Source organism: Strix aluco, chromosome 2, assembly GCF_031877795.1.
Source record: "Strix aluco isolate bStrAlu1 chromosome 2, bStrAlu1.hap1, whole genome shotgun sequence".
NCBI lineage: Eukaryota > Metazoa > Chordata > Aves > Strigiformes > Strigidae > Strix > Strix aluco.
The window spans coordinates 70883299-70900058 of NC_133932.1; the positions used below are offsets into that span (position 1 = coordinate 70883299).

The window sequence follows — 16760 nt, forward strand, 5'->3', positions numbered from 1 at the left end:
TCCTAATGCAGGTTCCACAGAGGCTAAAATTAGGTGGCATAAATATGACCGTTATCTTCGAGGGGCCAAGTAGAGAAATGCTGATTGCTCTCAGCTATACCCAAGGTCGCTGGGAAGTGTGATTGAGCAAAGGCAGTGCTGAAAAATGCCACGTACTTTGAAAAATCGAACCCTATCTATCTCAGGGTGGGTGCCTGCAATGAGTTAATGCTTTTTTGGGCATTGGCTCACCAGCTGCAAAGAGGACATAATCACCTCACTGGTGTCTTGTGAAGATAAGCTCATTAAAACTTCTGTGGGATCCTGATATTGTTGTGATAAGTACTGCAGAAAAACTCGTTAGTAAATTTAACTCCCCATTCAATGAAGTGTTGAAAAGTTGAACACCTGGGATCATGCATTCAATTGAGGATTAAAAGAAATTCTGAATTAACTATTCAATAAATAAACTCTGTGCTGCACAAGGCAGAAATTCCCAAGACCACACTCAGTAAGTGCAGGCTGTAGCACGATGAGCATGCACGCAGGCATTAATCTCAGGTTGCACAGGAAACCTCAGTTCTGACATCATTGCCTAACTTTGGACTATTTGGCTCCATAGCCTTTAGTTTGGTTTTGGACACGTTATTTTTGTATGTAACAGAAACTATTTTGTGAACTACCTGAGGGGCTGTCTAGGATGAAACATGCATTAAAATTTTAAGATCAACTGTGATACTCATATAAAGTGTTTTAATCATGTGCATTCAGCATGAACACTACCAAAATATGGGTGTAGTAAAAGTGTATCCATTTCTCAAACTTCTGTTTCTAGTGCTGGCATCTGGAGCAAGCAAAACAGTGGGGTGAACCAAGAATGAGTAAATATGTCATGAGAGTTTGAATCAAATAAGTCCTGTGAACAAGAGAGCACACTGCTTTCTGAACCCTCTGTGCTCTTCGTAGCACTTGAAAATATTGGAATATACCTGTAAAACCAGAATGACTGTGTAGAAACAAAATTCCTTGCAATAAACTTTCAAAACTTGTAACTCACTTTGCATGTTAATTTCCCATTCCCTGAGGAGTTCCCACACATAAGCTGAATTAATAAAATATGCTTGTTTCACATTTTAGCAACATATTTGTGTATACCATTAGTCTCCTTTTAAATGCTTGACATCATCTTTTTACTTTAGGTTCTGGATTTGGAGCATCCACAAAAGCCATGTGTTTAGGGATGCGATACTGGAAGCCGGAAAGGCTGGAGTCACTTATTGAAGTGAGCATTGAATGCGGACGAATGACTCATAACCATCCTACAGGTAATGTCCACTGATGTATCGGTGTGCTGAAGTCCATAAGGCTGCTTTTCACTCTGTGGGACTAATGCAGCTTCTGTGAATTCACCTGGTTAAACTGCTTCTGCTTTGCAGACTCAAAGGCCTTAGTTTGAATTTTGCTTGGATAGTATTTACATGCATATATTACTTACATAGGTTTATGTACTTTCTTGAATATTATGACGACAGCAACATCAGGCTGGGAGTTTTCCCTTCTAAAATCCCAATAACTAAACACAATCTGTCTTGTCCAAAGCATATTCATGTCGCTTGTTCTGATCAAATTTTAGGATTCATGTACATCCAGATGACTCGCTGTTATCATGCAAGTTTATGGTTCAGAAGATAAAAACATTTTTCTCTTGACAGGTTTTGTCATATCCAATCACTGTAGGTAAAGGTAGAAAGCCAAAAAATCTACCTCCACGTGTTTTAGGACACAATCTGACACATTCTCTGAACAAAACATAAATAAGTAGATTTAATATTGTTCTGAATATTCAAGTCTGCCATTCTGATAATTTTATGCTATGTAAGTGTGTATTCATTCTGTCTGCTTTAAACAACAATAGATATAACCATAATGAATGATGACATGTTCAACATGCTCAGTGCTCTGAAGCAGTCAGAAAAGCCAACAGGATGGCATAAAATTAGAGGAAAAGAATTCAAAGCAAAGCAGAAAATCTCATTAAGCCAATATATAAAGTCCTTGGTGCATTAACAGCAATAAGACTGCTTGCAGTTCTCAGTCTCCCACCTCAGAAACGACTCACTAGAGCCAGAAAATGGCAGCAAGGAGCATCCAAGTTGTCAAGCGCCTTCCATACAAGGAGAAATTACATCCAGAAGGAGTTTTCAACTGGGAAAAGAGACAAGTGGCACGGCGGGGAGGAGAAGGGTGGAAGGGCCACCATGGACCTCACTACCATCCTGAAAGGTGCCAGAGAAATGTCAGTTGTGATTCTCATAACTCAAAGACAGGGAAAACCCAATTGACATGTCAGTCAGGACTGAAACAAACAAAGGAAATACTTCCCTGTGTCGTGCATAGTTAAGTTGCAGACCTCGCTGCTACAGGCAGCTGCAAAGTCCACAGATACGGCTGGGTTCAAAAGGGATCAAGCAAGCGGACGAGAAGGGCTGTCGCTATTAAAAGCAATCAAGCTGACTAATTAAAATTGCCCCTAAGCTAGTCCAAAAGCTCTGGGGAGTGGAGAAGACAAGCCAATTAGGCTCACTCTGTATTTGCATTATTTGTAGAGCCAGAAACCTCAGCTGGGGCTTGCTTTTCTTCCCTGGTGAGGGGCAGGAGGCTATGTGAATGCTGCCAGGAGCAGGGGAAGCAGGGCAATAGCAGCAGGGGGAGAGAGTTACCTGGAAAGCAGGCAGGAAGAGACTGCCAGCCCCCCTAAAACCTTCTGGGCACTTTGCAGCCTCTACCACCCTCTTCACCACCTGCTGCCCCCTGCTAGCCCTTTGCTTCACCGTCTAAACATTCTGCTGCCACCCTCACGCTGAATGTGACACTCAAGGATCTTTATGAAGTTGGATTAGATGTTGTCTATCAGAGTGAGACCCTTTGAGCTGTCTCTATTTTTTTATTCTTTCTGGAAGCATTTACTGGATCCTGGGTTAGAAGTGCCTTTAGCCTGACACAGAATTGCAGGTCTTACGGCAGAGAGAATGAGTAGTTGTCTCATCTGGGCTTGTAACCTCCTAAAATAATTTGGTTTTACCTTCAGCAAAACACATGAAGTTCATACTTAGTTCTATGCATGAGTGAATACTTTGGGACCCATGCACCGAGAGAAGCACACGCATTAATACTTTGCTCACCTGGGGCTTACTTAAATGACTGACTTGTTTTCTTAACCTTCTTTTACACATTGCAGTGGGTTGGCTTTGTTGCCTTTGACAGAATGCCAAGGACACAAGCAAATACAAGGAATGAGCCCCTCTGTTTCTGATGTCATGGAAGTGTTGAGTGCCCATCAGCGGAAAGTTCATCTTAAGTATATTTGTATCCAAAGTGGAAGACCTAGCTAGGCAGGCAGACAGCATGTCTTGCTTGGACAAGGCCATGTTCCCTTAGAGGAAAGAAGCAATTGTCCAAGTAAGACATGGACTTGTCCCCCTAGAGTAAAATGAGCCAGAAATAATCTTAGATCTAACAACCACAGCCCTTGGCCTGGATGACTCTGTAAGCAAGGTGATATAGCTTGTAATTGAATCACTTTGCACAAGTCAATTATTTCATGTGACTTCAATTAGAAGATTTTCAGTATCACGTTAGTGGACGATGTTTATTTTTGACCCCTACCTCAATTTCTGTCATGTTACACCACTGAGACTAGAAGCTCCCTTCTATGTAAACTAAGTTGTAAACCAATGGGCACCACGCATTAGTCAAGAATTTCAACATGACATGAGTCAGCCTGTAAACAGGCAGAGATAGGTTATGTACATTTGTTAATCTACCCAACAGCCATGAGACATTCCACTAATGATTTTACGAGGGACAAGACAAGGATGGTACAAGCACAGACTGCACATTGGTAATCATTGTTATCTATGAATTCCAGGCTTTCTAGGGTCTCTATGTACAGCTCTCTTTGTGGCGTACGCAATACAAGGGAAACCCCTTGTGCAGTGGGGAAGAGAGATGATGAAGGTTGTGCCAATGGCTGAAGAATACTGCAAGAAGACGATTCGCCACATGGCAGGTAACATGTCTGAATCAAAAGAGTTATTTTCTTAAATCTATGTTTGGCTAGAAAGACACTGAAGAAACGTCTCTCCCCAGTCTCCCCATTTTGCTGCTTTCCCCCCTCTTCCACCTCCACAGGCTGTCCTCCTGCTTCCTCTGCTCAGACTGAAAGCTCTTGGTAGGTGGTGCCACCTTCTTCTACCATCCATTAGTTGCCTGGTATATTGATGGCAAAAATACAAAGAGAAATAACAGTGATAATGCCCTACAGCACAGTTTTATTTTTAGGAAATCTTCGAAGATTGCTGGGCAGAGGGGTAGGGAGAAAATTATATTTTGCAGATTATTAGGCAAACTGACTGCTGAGATATGAATTATTCAGCTCCCATCAATTAGCACAGTCCAATATTTTCCATAAGAAAACCGACTGACATTCCTCATTTTGCCAGGAAAAGCTCACCTGCAGATGCCTCCTGACCAAGAGTTAGCTTTAGACCACAAATTCAGACTTGACTTGTTGCTTTTCTGAACATATATTTCAGACACAACTTGTTGTATCCTTGTTTTAAAACAACTAATCTTAACACAACTACTGAATTTGATATTGCTACTTTACTAATATGTGTGATCTTCAGGGCAAAGGTATTTTGGTCCCCTCTTGCTAGGGAGTGGTGTGTTTGGAGACCTGATACAGACAGATGAGTACCATTACATTAAAACATTGGGGAAAGAGGTTTTTTTGGTAACCTCAAGGGACAACTGTTGAGAAAGATTGAATTCAATGGAAATCTTTACTCAAGAGCACTCAGAAATGAACATTTACCCGGAAGAAAAGCTGCTGCTTTAAAATCTGAAAGGAGTACTAGGGAGCATTTCTGAAAGACCCCACAATTTCATCTACGCCTCATTGCGCACCAGGATTTTTTTAGCTGAGACCTATGAGAAGCAGGTGCAGGATTAGTGTGAGAGAGCTCCTCTCTGAGTGGCTTTGCAGCAGGTCCCTGTCACTCCACCCGAGCAGGACCCCTCGGCGTGGAGGTATGCATGTTGGACTCCTGAGGCACGCTCTCCGGCTAGTGCCTGTATTGTCAAGCTTTGTCCTATTTTGGTAGTGGGAAAAGTCTCCTGCATTAAAGTTAAGCTCCTTGACTGGTGAGATGCACTGCAAAGAAATCCTGCCAGAGTCCTCCAATTTTAGAAAACTCTTTTTTAGCTGCGATATCCCCCTTGGGTAACAAACACAGTGTTCAGTCACAGAGGGTTCAACTCAATGCCCCTCTCTGATATTCAGGTGTGATTACTTGCCAGATAGTCCCATGGATCTGAATGTGACCGCCGTCTCAGGCTGGGCTTGAGCGATGGGGCAGAGCCTCCCTAGGGCTCACAGTGTGGGATTTCTGACCATGCTACACGTCATCCATGCAACCGAAGTCTCCTGCAACAGCTTGATCCTTTTGTTTCTGAAGCTGTGCATTGGAATAATCACGCTTCCTTGCTTGTTGATGTGCTACATAGAAAACACTAATTTTTGAGGCATTCATGGTTTATGGTCATGGGGGAAATGCGAAAAAACCCCCACAAAGAAAGTAACCTGTTGGGTCACCTGCATTTCTAACAGCAGTCTTGTAACCAGCTGGAGTGGTGTTGGTAGTTTACCTCAACCAACAATATTTTCTTTGTGTGACTTTTTTTTCCCTTAAGATGCTCTCCTTGTCCTGATGGCTGTGAGTGCACTTTCACACTGTTTTTCTAAACACTCCCCTATTTTTAGAGTTCTCATGAATGGCTTCCTTGTAATCAGGCAAAACCGGGGCATGGACTCAGGAAAAGGGCAGCTGGGCATTCCCAGGCATATAGGGCATGTGGCTGAAGGCTCATCCCAGTCTGGGACTGGGGAACCGGCAACCTTGTGAAAGTATCAGGTCTTACAAGGCAGCTTGGAATTTTTTTACATGGAGTTGAACTGTTTTAAAGATCTTAATTGACAAAGAGGGTCACCTGTATGGCATTTTAGGAAAAGAAGCAAAATCAGATTATGTGCTTCAGAGAAATGGTTTGGTTGTGTGCGTGTTCCTCAGCCACTGGCAGCACACAACTGAGTGACCAAGCAGGACGGAGCCAGGGAAGAAGTGGCAATGCTCAATTTTATTTCAAACCGTACCAATAGTCCCATACTGAGTTGCTATTTTGCCTTGGCATATTTAGCTGTCTGGTCCATCTTACTGATTTCTAATTCCTTACCCCCATCATCTTCCCAGGCACGGTTTCACTCAGGCCTCAATTCTGCAGACAGGTGTGTAAGTGTGATCTTAACAGGTCAGTGTGACTTATGTGCCTTTTTAGGCCTTTATAAAAAGGTTGAACCAGAGCACTGGCTTGAAAAAACCCTGAATTTAATAAGATTATTTACAGACACAATGTTAAACATGATTAGAGATGCTCTTGCTAAAGTGACAGAAAAAGGACAAAGACCTATGGTTATTAAAAAAGGCTTATTTCTACGGGCACAGAAGCAGACGTGGGTTATTTACCCCTTTTACTACATTTGATACATATTATAATATATGCAAATGGAAATTTTGACCTTTCCTATCTGCCTTTTCCTGAAAGATCACACAGAAATACTGTGTAAACAGAACAGAAATACTGACGAAATTATGTGATTAAAAACTGGCAGGAGGCAATTTGTAATTAGGCTGTGTAAGCATTTTTAGATATTCTTTAATCATAGTAAAAGAATACAAAAATTGGCATAGAATTGATTTTTTTCCCTTTTTTTTTTTTTTGACTCTTATCTTTTCCTTGGAGTGTTCCTCAGTGAGTTCTCTAAAAATCTCATTTTGATGAATCTTAATGTAATTTTAATATACCATAAAAATAGTATAAGATTCTGAAAATATTTTCTTCTTTCACATTTCCTGTTTCCAGTTAGGTGTCCCACTCCATATTAAAATGCATACTTAGTACATATGACTACTTAATGTACATTGCTGTAAAATGCATAGTTTTTTTGGTCAGTCAACACTGTCATTTTCTTTAAAATTTAGTAAAGTAGAACTGAAAATGTTGCCAAGATGAAATACTACATCATTGATTTCTTTTGCATTCAGAATACCAGGAGCACTGGTTTTACTTCGAAGCTAAGTGGCAGTTTTATTTGGAGGAGAGAGAAATCAATGAGGAAAATCAGAATAAACCTGTCTTTCCGGACAACTATGATGCAGAGGAGAGAGAAAAGGTAATTGTAACTTCAGGAAGCACTCAGAAAGGCTTGGAATTGAGAGAGGTATTTTCAAAGAGACACACGAGCATTTTTCAACTGTTTCCAGTGCCAGAGCAGTCAGGAAGTCTTCTCTTTTTTTTTCCCTAAAATTTCAAGGAAGAAAAAACAACTCCCATGCTTGGCTTGGGTATGTGTTAGCATAAAAAAGCAGTTGCAACTGGTCCTGGGGTTGCTGCAATGGGAGGAAACAGTGCAGAGAGGCAGACTTAATGGTCAGATGTGTTGACACCCAGAGCAGGTACAAAACATAAGCCACAGCTATTTGACAGTGGAAAAGGCAAGTGTTTCACAGGGACTCTCATTAAAGCCTAACGGAGCTGTGGCCCGACTCCCACAGAAATCCCCCCGGGTGCTAGGAGCTGGACCTTGTTATGGTCCTTTGAACAGAAGACAGCCATCCCAAGCAATTCTCTGCCAATGCAGGCTGTGCCCAGGCTAGTTTTAAGTGTCTTGAGGGATGGTATTTCATCACGTCCCATGGGATACTATTTTATAGCGTACATGATCTTTCCTTAGCCTCATGACTTCTGGTTATATCTTCTTAACTCAAGAGAAATAATCTGTCTTCTTCCCTAGTGTTTACAGCTTTCTGATACATGCTGGCACCTCTCAAAGCTCTCCACTTAGCAGCTAAGCAATAAGTATGTGGTTCTTGACACCTTTTCCCATAAATCAATCATTTTCTCCAGACTATTAAAGCACAGTTCTATTCTGAGAATTCACTTTGTATATTTTTAGGGGCTCATTTATGCAGTGAAAAGTGCCAATGGATAGATTGACTGTGGATAATAAGAAATTGCTCACTCTAAACATAAAGAATAGATCTCCTTCCAGATTTATTTTATTACTTCAGTGCCATGAGTTTGTTATTAGTTTTTTGTTCCTTCCAGTTCTACCAGAGTCTTAGCAGAGCTTTAGGAGGGATTAAACACAACAGTATTTTCCCATGATCATTTAAAGAGAGAACTGCATGAATTCCTAATACAGAAACAGAATTTACCTTCATTGCCCAAGCCAAACTAGTTTGGCCTATTGAGTTAGTCATTTTCATGCACAGGAAAGGAAAATGTTGCTTGACCCTCAAACTTCACTGCCAGCCAGAAACCACAGCCTGACAGCAGTTGAGAGGCTTAATTTGCTTATAAGCCGAGCGTGCTTATAGCGATGGAAAGAATAAATGAGGATAAGGTAACCATCCTGCCTGCCTTTTTCCCAGGAGTGTTTTCCTTTGCACTCCCTCCAGACCAGCTGTCCACTTGTGTCTGGAGGTATAGCTGATTGCCTTTCTCCAGGCAATTAATAAAGCACCACTCTTGCCAACAGGCCGCTGTATGCGTGTTCCTGCTTGACCAGGTGCACCTTTCTGCAGGCACACACCAGCCGCAGGAGTTGTGAAAGTGAGGCCCCCAAATGTGGCATGGATTGATCTGAGTACATTGCAAAGTCAATTCCCTCTCTAAAAGAAATTATACCTTGAAATGTTAAGCAGCAAAGACCACATTCTGTATAAGCAGGTATATGACTTAAATTTGGAGATTACTAGAAATGTGGGGATAAAAGGCAAATTACCTCTTCTTGAATGCATAAATACAAGATGGGCCAATGTAGGATAAATCATTTTTCAGTGATGCGCATTTGGAACACGTTAGATATACAGTGAATAGGCACTGCAGTCGGGATCAGCCTTGCTTCTGCAAACAAATCAGTCGTCCTGCTCGCTTTCTCATGTTGGACATGATGTGCAACAAAACAAGAGAGGAACCAAACCAAAGTCATCCAGGCCAATTAGACTCTGAGGAGCTTGTCCCCTTAAGATGGAGTTGCTTAAACGAGCACTGTGAAAGCACCCAGAAAGGGAAACAAAATGAATGGAAAGTGAGTGCTAGCCAGCAGCAGGTCAGCTCCTGGAGGGTGAGGAAGTCAGAGGCAGCTGTAAATACTGACGCAGGGGTTTACAGCAAGGAGGGGACCTGTGAATTACCTCCAGGGCCTGGCAGCAACTCAGTGCCTTCAGCAAGAAGGAGTGCGTGTTGACACCATGTCCATGCACTCAGTGCTTCTGGTCCTCGCCCGCCCAACCTAGGGAAGCTGGGCTGGTGCCACATCACAGGGTTGCACAGAGGCGCAGGAGTTGAAAGGAGGCTGCACTTTTGAAAAGTTTGAGAAATGTTGCCTTGGTGCAGTTAAGTCCCCCCAGGCTCGGTCCTGAGGACAACTATCCCTAATGTAAAGTTGTTTCAGCAAGGGGAGATGACATCAGATATGTGCAGAGCACCAGTGATCTTAAGAGCTAAATGAAGCGACACTTGAGCTGCCCACCTGCGCACCCAGAATAGCACCTCCACACTTAGTGCTCTTGCCTTTGGTAATATTACATGTGTGTCAGTACTGCTCCACCAGCATTCAAGCTGCAGCAATAAGGCTGGAAAATCTGCATGTGGCACATGACACAAAGATATAAATACTCTCTAGATTAAAAAAAAAAAAAAAGAAAGAAAGCACCAGAATGAAGCTGTAGTCCAACTCTGCCTTGTTTGATGTATATGCAGATAAACCACAAGCGAGTACGTAATGACTGAGGTGAAAGTGAATAGATAGAAATGCAAACCCTTCATATGTGTTGCAGAAGCCAAGAGCCAGCCAAGCAGCAACAATTCAACTTGCCATCATGTAACTTAAACTTCAGGAAATAAAGCTGCCCATTTCCTTTAAAGGAAGGTATTTTTTTACTATAAATTTATCAGTGTTGAGTTAATTTGGGGATTTTGGACAGGAATAAGTGAGTTCCAGAGGTAACTCCTATAGAGAAAATCTGATTTTCCTTTGCAAACCTTGCAAAAGAAAGTTTTTGGATTTTTTTTTTTATTCTTTCTTCTTCTGGGGAAGAAATGCTTCTTACATTTACAAAATATTATCCCTTTTGTTCAACAAATGCTTGTAGAAGAGGAGAGAAAAGACTTGACAAGAAAAAGTCAGGGAAGGGGGCTTGAATTAACATAATCTGAAATTGACCCCCTAAAGAAATTACTGAATCGGAACTTTTTCACCCCCTCACTTAAAACTTGGCTAATTGAAACACTTGCAAACATGTGGCAAGGGGAATTCAGAATATTTCCAAGAGGCAGGAAGAGGACTGACAAAGTAAGCCCTTACCAACGCTGATGTTTTAAATAATAAGGAATTTCTAGAGTGTGAACTTGGAATCTATCTTGATCTACTTTTTGCCATTCTTGGCTTGCTTAAATCAGCTTCTTGGCCTGCCAAGAACTTGGTGCGTTAAGCTGGGGTGCAGGCTTACACCTGCACCTCAGGCATCACCTAGGCTGTGGTAGCTGCCCCTGAGCTGGCTCATCCCATACAGCCGGCAGCAGTGCAGGCAACGCAGCTGCCTACCACCCTTTCTCTGCAAGACAAGCAATTCTCACCGACCAGCAGAGAAGCCACCCTGGCGTCGCTGCATGCCCCACGTCCCCAATTCTAGTGCCCTACCCTGACACTGTGGTCTCTCCCACAGACATACAGGAGGTGGAGCTCCGAGGGCCGGGGTGGGAGACGAGGCCACGACGCTCCCATGATCGCCTATGACGCCCTGCTGGGCTGCGGTGGGGACTGGACAGAGCTCTGCAACCGCTCCATGTTCCACGGAGGTGAGGGCCCCCCATGCCTCCTGCCCCCCGCTCCCTCACCGGGGATGGGAGAGAGCCCTCATGGCTGTTGGCTGTTGCTGTTGGCCAACCTGCCATGTTGCCTGTTATATCTGTGCCCCTGGTTTTATGCCCTAAAGGCTGTTCTTGCAGCAGCAGCTGCCATGCAAACAGTTCATGGTGCTTTTCAAATGATGCTTTATCTAAGTCTCACAGTTTTGAGAGGTACACAAAGAGTAAATCCAGTATGGCTTTGTAAAGGACTGGCATCTTCCCCCACTGAAGCGCTGGCGCCTTTGGCAAAGCAACCCTTTAGTTGAACATAATGAAACCAAGTAAGGGAGAAAAATAATACAGCGCCCAATCAAGTGCCAGGGAGATAAAATCTAGCATTTAGAGGCACACAATTAATTACTTCTACAGCTCTGCAAGAGATAACTCTCTCACTGGCAGCTGCATCCTGCTGGGCTTTTGAGAGGGACCGCGTAGCCAGCGGGGAAGGATCCCAGCCCCGAATCACCCGCTCCCTCCCTGCCTGGTGTGGGCCCTTCGCAGAGGCTCTGGGTCGCTCACTCACCCCAACACAGTGGTGAGAACTCACAGCCCCTTGCTGCAGACCGCGGCAGGCACGACCCCATGGGCACTGCACAGAGCATCAGTGCTACTCACCGTGGCTAGATGTTTTAAGGCACATGCAGTGCCACTCTGTGCTGTGGGGAAGAAAGGGACACTCTCCAGTCCAGGAGGTTTGCCGTGTAGCAGGGACCCATGCAACTACTTTTCCCTCTTTTTTTCCTAATGATGGCTAGCTTCTTGCAAGAGCTGTTGTGTCAGAGTGGATTTTCCCCAAATCAAGTAAGCTCCTGGTGCAAAAGCGCCTGCCGCAGAGGCATCACCACATGCTTGCCTTGGCATCACTCTCTTCCCTAGGCATCCTCACCTGCACTGTTGAAGGCAGGACATGGGGTGGTGCAAGCCTTTGGGACTGGCCCAACATGCCCCCACCATGCTCCATCAGCGACTCAATATTTCCTCCTCTGTTCTCCGCGGTTTTTGGTTGTGTATGCAAAGGTGACACTAAGAGACCATTGCAATTGTGCTTAAACCTGCAGGAGAAAGTGCAGCTACTGGGTCTATTGCTGGCTGCCTGTATGGCTTGGTTTACGGCCTGAACAAGGTCCCCAAAGGCTTGTACCAGGACCTGGAACAAAGGGAGAGGCTCGAGTACTTGGGCGAGAATCTTTACCGACTATCCACGGAGGAAAAGTAAAGCGGTTTCTGCCATTTCTCTTTCTATAAAGACTATATCAGACCCTGTAGATAACTGACGTTCATAGCAAAGGAAGTAGCTGAGAGTTAGTCTGAAAGGCTGTATGTAGATTGTGTGCAAGCGAAGATAGCTGAATTATTGAAGACTGATTAGATATTTACAGTCTTTGTGGTTTTTTTACAGATGTAGGGATTTCTGAGTATAAAGAGTGCTGCTTAAACCAGTGAGATAATCTCAAATGGAAAAAAATAAATAAAACTTTTTTTGACTGACTTCAGTCTAACTTGCTATAATACCACTTCCTAAACAGCTATGACCAGTAATTACACATATGAAATTAATTTTCAGAACTAATGCTTTCCTGCAAAACTAATGGTAGTACCCACTTATGGGGATATTTTCTGTATATTTGGCAATCCTTTCACCACTGTGTTCCTCCATGTTCTCAAATCTAATGTGTCTGTGACACTTGCAAACCTAATGTCTCACAGATTAGCTTTTAATGAACCACTGATCCCTGCATCAGCACTGTGGTGCAAGGTATTGTTACATTAGAAGCTTCCAGAAAAGGAAAAGCCAACACTAAAAATACCCCCAAGGAACAGCAAAGCATCAGTGTGTCTAAAATTTCTGAATTACACTTTTATTCTTCTTAAGTCTTCAGAACAAAAGTTTTTTAAAAATATAACTGGCTGAAATATTTGTAAATAAATTGATCTTACACAATTTTCTAAGCATCATTCTTTGGTTTTAGATTGAGCAGGTTATATGTTGCTGTATCAGTATCAGAATTTTTGGCTAAGGTCTTCAAGCAGTTGTAATATGTCAGCAGTCAAGCTGTGATATATTTCACAAGTCTGAGCACCACAAAAACCCTAGGAAGAAAACAGTTACAACTGCTTTACCTTTTCCCTTTTTCCTTTTTCCTTTTTTTTCTTTTCCTTTTATTTCCTTTTTTCTTTTTCCCCTTTCCTTGCCTTGCCTAGTCTCATGTTGCCTCACCTCGCCTCTCCAACTTCTTTTTCTTTCTTTCTTTTTCTATTTTCTTTTTCTTTTTCTCTTTTTATTCTTTTTATTTTTCTAATTTTCTCTTTCTTCATCCTTTTCTTTTTTCCTCTTTTTCTTTTTCTTTTTCTTTTTCTTTTTCTTTTTCTTTTTCTTTTTCTTTTTCTTTTTCTTTTTCTTTTTCTTTTTCTTTTTCTTTTTCTTTTTCTTTTTCTTTTTCTTTTTCTTTTTCTTTTTCTTTTTCTTTTTTCTTTTTATTCTTTTTATTTTTCTAATTGTCTCTTTCCTCATCCTTTTCTTTTTTCCTCTTTTTCTTTTTCTTTTTCTTTTTCTTTTTCTTTTTCTTTTTCTTTTTCTTTTTCTTTTTCTTTTTCTTTTTCTTTTTCTTTTTCTTTTTCTTTTTCTTTTTCTTTTTCTTTTTCTTTTTCTTTTTCTTTTTCTTTTTCGTTTATATTTTTTATTTTTATTCTTCAAGAAAACCACAAACTATGATTTGGTTAAAAGTTGTACACAGAAGAAAAAGTAAACAGTAGACCCTGGTGAAGGAGATTCTGATGCCCCCACAGCAGCACAGGCACGAATCTGGAATCCTCAATGAAATGACACAGAAGAAGTGGGCGCAGAATTTGTTCCTGGTGCTTAACCTTGTGTTTTACCTCAGAAGTTCAGAAACTGAGGTCTACATGGCACTTTCTAATCTCCACCATGAGTGCCTACATGGTGTTGGTTTCTCCTATCTTTCTCCAGCTGCTGAACCGCGTTTTAAAAAGATCGCTAAAAATACATAAGTACTTTCCTACCCCTCTTTCCATGTAAGCAATTACTGGAATCATCACTGTGATGTTATGTGGCAGAAAGAGAAGCAGGTGATCCATGCCGTTATGAATAGCAGCCTGCATGACAATATCCGTATGAAAATGTTTTCTGTACTGTGAGCTACTTCACACACTGTTGTTTTAGCATGTTTTCTCTTGTTAGCTTCGCAAGATGCTTTCTTGTTTGCTTTGGAGATATGTTAAACCAAAGGGAGCATTTCTGTCAGTAGCTTCTGATTTAAAACAGTACCAAGACTTTCTAAAAATATTCCTTCTAGTTTAGGATGCCTCTAGTATACCTGTAATAAATTCAGCAATAGAGAAGAGAGAAGAACATATCCTGCATAAGGTAGGATTTACTCCAGTACTTCGTCTTTTCCTTTTCCTTTAGAAAAAGTAATCACAAAAACAATGAAGAGCATTCATAACTGTTCCCACTTTACCTTCTATCCAGGCTGGGGAGGACCAAGTTTTGTTTCAGAGACAAATAAGAGAATCTCATTTAAAAAGTGGTTGCCAAAGACTGAACCTATAAAGCACCATTTCTGCAGCTGTTGAGGTGAACGGCGTGTTGGCCATCATTTCACTGAAAACACTATAAAGGCCTGTGCATCGGTCTGAGCAGGCAGAGCTGCTCCTGGTTGCCCTCCTTATCTAGGGGTAGGTCACTGGACCAAACACCACGCAGAGCCAGGTAGCAACGGGATGCCCGGGGGCAAGGGGACCTACAGGATGCAGCACCTTGCATGCTCCAGCTCATGGCCATTTCCCCAGAGTCAACCCTCAGTGAGTCAGAGCAATCCATCTATCTCTGGCAGCTTCTGCAAGTTGGATAGTGTTTTCCATTTTTTCTCCTGTCTTTTGATGAAGTCTCCATAGCACTGCATCCTCCTGCTCATGCCCCTATCCTGAGTGCTGCCTCTGCAGCAGCTAGTCCTCCAGGCTGCCAGGGTGTGCAAAATGGTGGTTGGATATTTAACATGTAATTCAGGGTCAAGAGACAGGGCCTTCCCTTCTCCGCACCAGAGACAGTAAACCAGAAACTCCTACAGCCATATGCATTTAGCAAACACCATGGGATGTCACCACTCAGCAGCCTCTGGACCCCTAACAGAGTGGAAGGGCAGGAGTGTGTTGGTGCGGGACAGTGTGGGCAGGGCTGGAAGAGAGTGTCAGCTCCTCACCCTCTGCCATGGCATGTCATCTCTCCTCTACCCTGCAACACAGCGGTGTCCGCTGCAGAGGTTTCCCTGGGATGGGCCAGCCAGGGGTATAGGGTTGCACTGCTGCCCGTTAACATATCAGGCTGTTGCCACTCTGATGCTGCCATGATAAGTGTCACCAAAGAACTGATAAATAAATAACTGAGCTACCTCTCTTATGCATCTTAATTATTCGTGGGCCAAGAAGACAGGAATCTCTTGAAGGTGGCCCTGCCTCCTCTGGAGGTCCAAGCAGTCTGTCCTCCAGACACTGAAAACTACACAGCAGCACTTCCAGAAACCAGCAGCACATTGAGGCAGCATCATGCACATTAAAAACAATGAAAACCAGCATCTCTGGGGGAGAAGAGGGGTGAAGAGGCTGCAGTCCATGTTAGGCCATTTCACAGCATCAAGAGAGGAGCCCAAGTATCTACTTTGTCATCTGGCATAGCTCACACCACTAGGAAGTGACTTCTGCTGGCATGGGGTTCCCCCTATACATGGCGGGTACCTGCCTGGTTCCTCCCAGCCATAGTTGCGACTAGAGTTGACTATCTGTAGTTGATATAGAGGTGTCTATATTTCACTGACAGGTCACATAGTTTAAGGACCGCAGGATGCAACTTCGGAAAAGGTGGAGAAGAAATATTAGGAATGATGTCAGCCTGTTGAAAATGGTGGTCATACTTCCGAACTTGTGAAACACTCTGACTTTGCCTTCCTTCCCAGAGGAGGAAACATGGTGTTTTCCAAACACTGGGACAACACAGACTCATCACTACCCACATTTTCTGTGGTGGTCTCAGAATTTAGTGTCATTGTACCACAGCCCTTGCACAGAACACATTTCAGATTTAGATGGTCATGATGCTGGTTTGCAGGTGAGGTCACCTTGGAAGAACTGCAGATGCTCTAAATAAGTGCCATAGCTGTTTGCTCATTTTCTGCTTCTTGCAGAATGATGAATATGGATCAAACACTCAATCCATGCAACATGTCTTGGTACTTAGGGCAATGCAGTATTCCCACAAATGCTACATTTCAGATGGAATCCTGTAAGAACACTCTAACGTGGAAAAGGAAAACCCTGAACAGAGCTCATTAGTAATATATTTTAATGAAGTTGTTTGAATTTTATAGCTCATAAGTGATTAATTACTGTGAATATTCCTTGCAGAGAGGGTCTAACCTTCTTCCCTTCACAGTCAATAATAGTTTGGCTATGCTGACGTCACTGAAAGCAGGACTAGTCCATATGTTACTGTGGCCATTTGCTGTACCCAAAGTAGTCCAGAAGGGAGAGGTAAGCGGGGAATCTGGTTCCACTGCTGTTCTAAGACATCAGAGTTGACCCGAAATCATGCTGTTTGATGGCCCCATGTGTGTTTCTGAATACACCAGTCAAGTACTTCTTAGGTAGGAGAGGAGTGATCTTCTGCCATGGCAAGCTTTCAGTCAAAATATCAGCAGACTGGCTATAGGAGGGAGAGTGAACCAGGATATTTT

At 42.7% G+C, this 16760-nt stretch overlaps 1 protein-coding gene across 6 annotated transcripts in view; it reads left to right on the plus strand.

Annotated features, from left to right (window-relative positions):
* Positions 1 to 16760, plus strand: part of ADPRHL1 (ADP-ribosylhydrolase like 1) — a 39701-nt gene that overhangs the window by 9503 nt on the left and 13438 nt on the right. For 3 of the 6 annotated variants that reach the window (XM_074815220.1, XM_074815221.1, XM_074815222.1), the window contains exons 3-7: positions 1179 to 1304; positions 3908 to 4048; positions 7143 to 7270; positions 10830 to 10962; positions 12072 to 12225. In XM_074815220.1, coding sequence (XP_074671321.1) covers positions 1179 to 1304; positions 3908 to 4048; positions 7143 to 7270; positions 10830 to 10962; positions 12072 to 12225 — 682 coding nt within the window. Of the gene's footprint in view, positions 1 to 1178; positions 1305 to 3907; positions 4049 to 7142; positions 7271 to 10829; positions 10963 to 12071; positions 12502 to 14332; positions 14399 to 14440; positions 14614 to 16760 lie in introns of those variants that run through there. The other 3 variants (XM_074815224.1, XM_074815223.1, XM_074815225.1) reach the window with 3 other exon arrangements.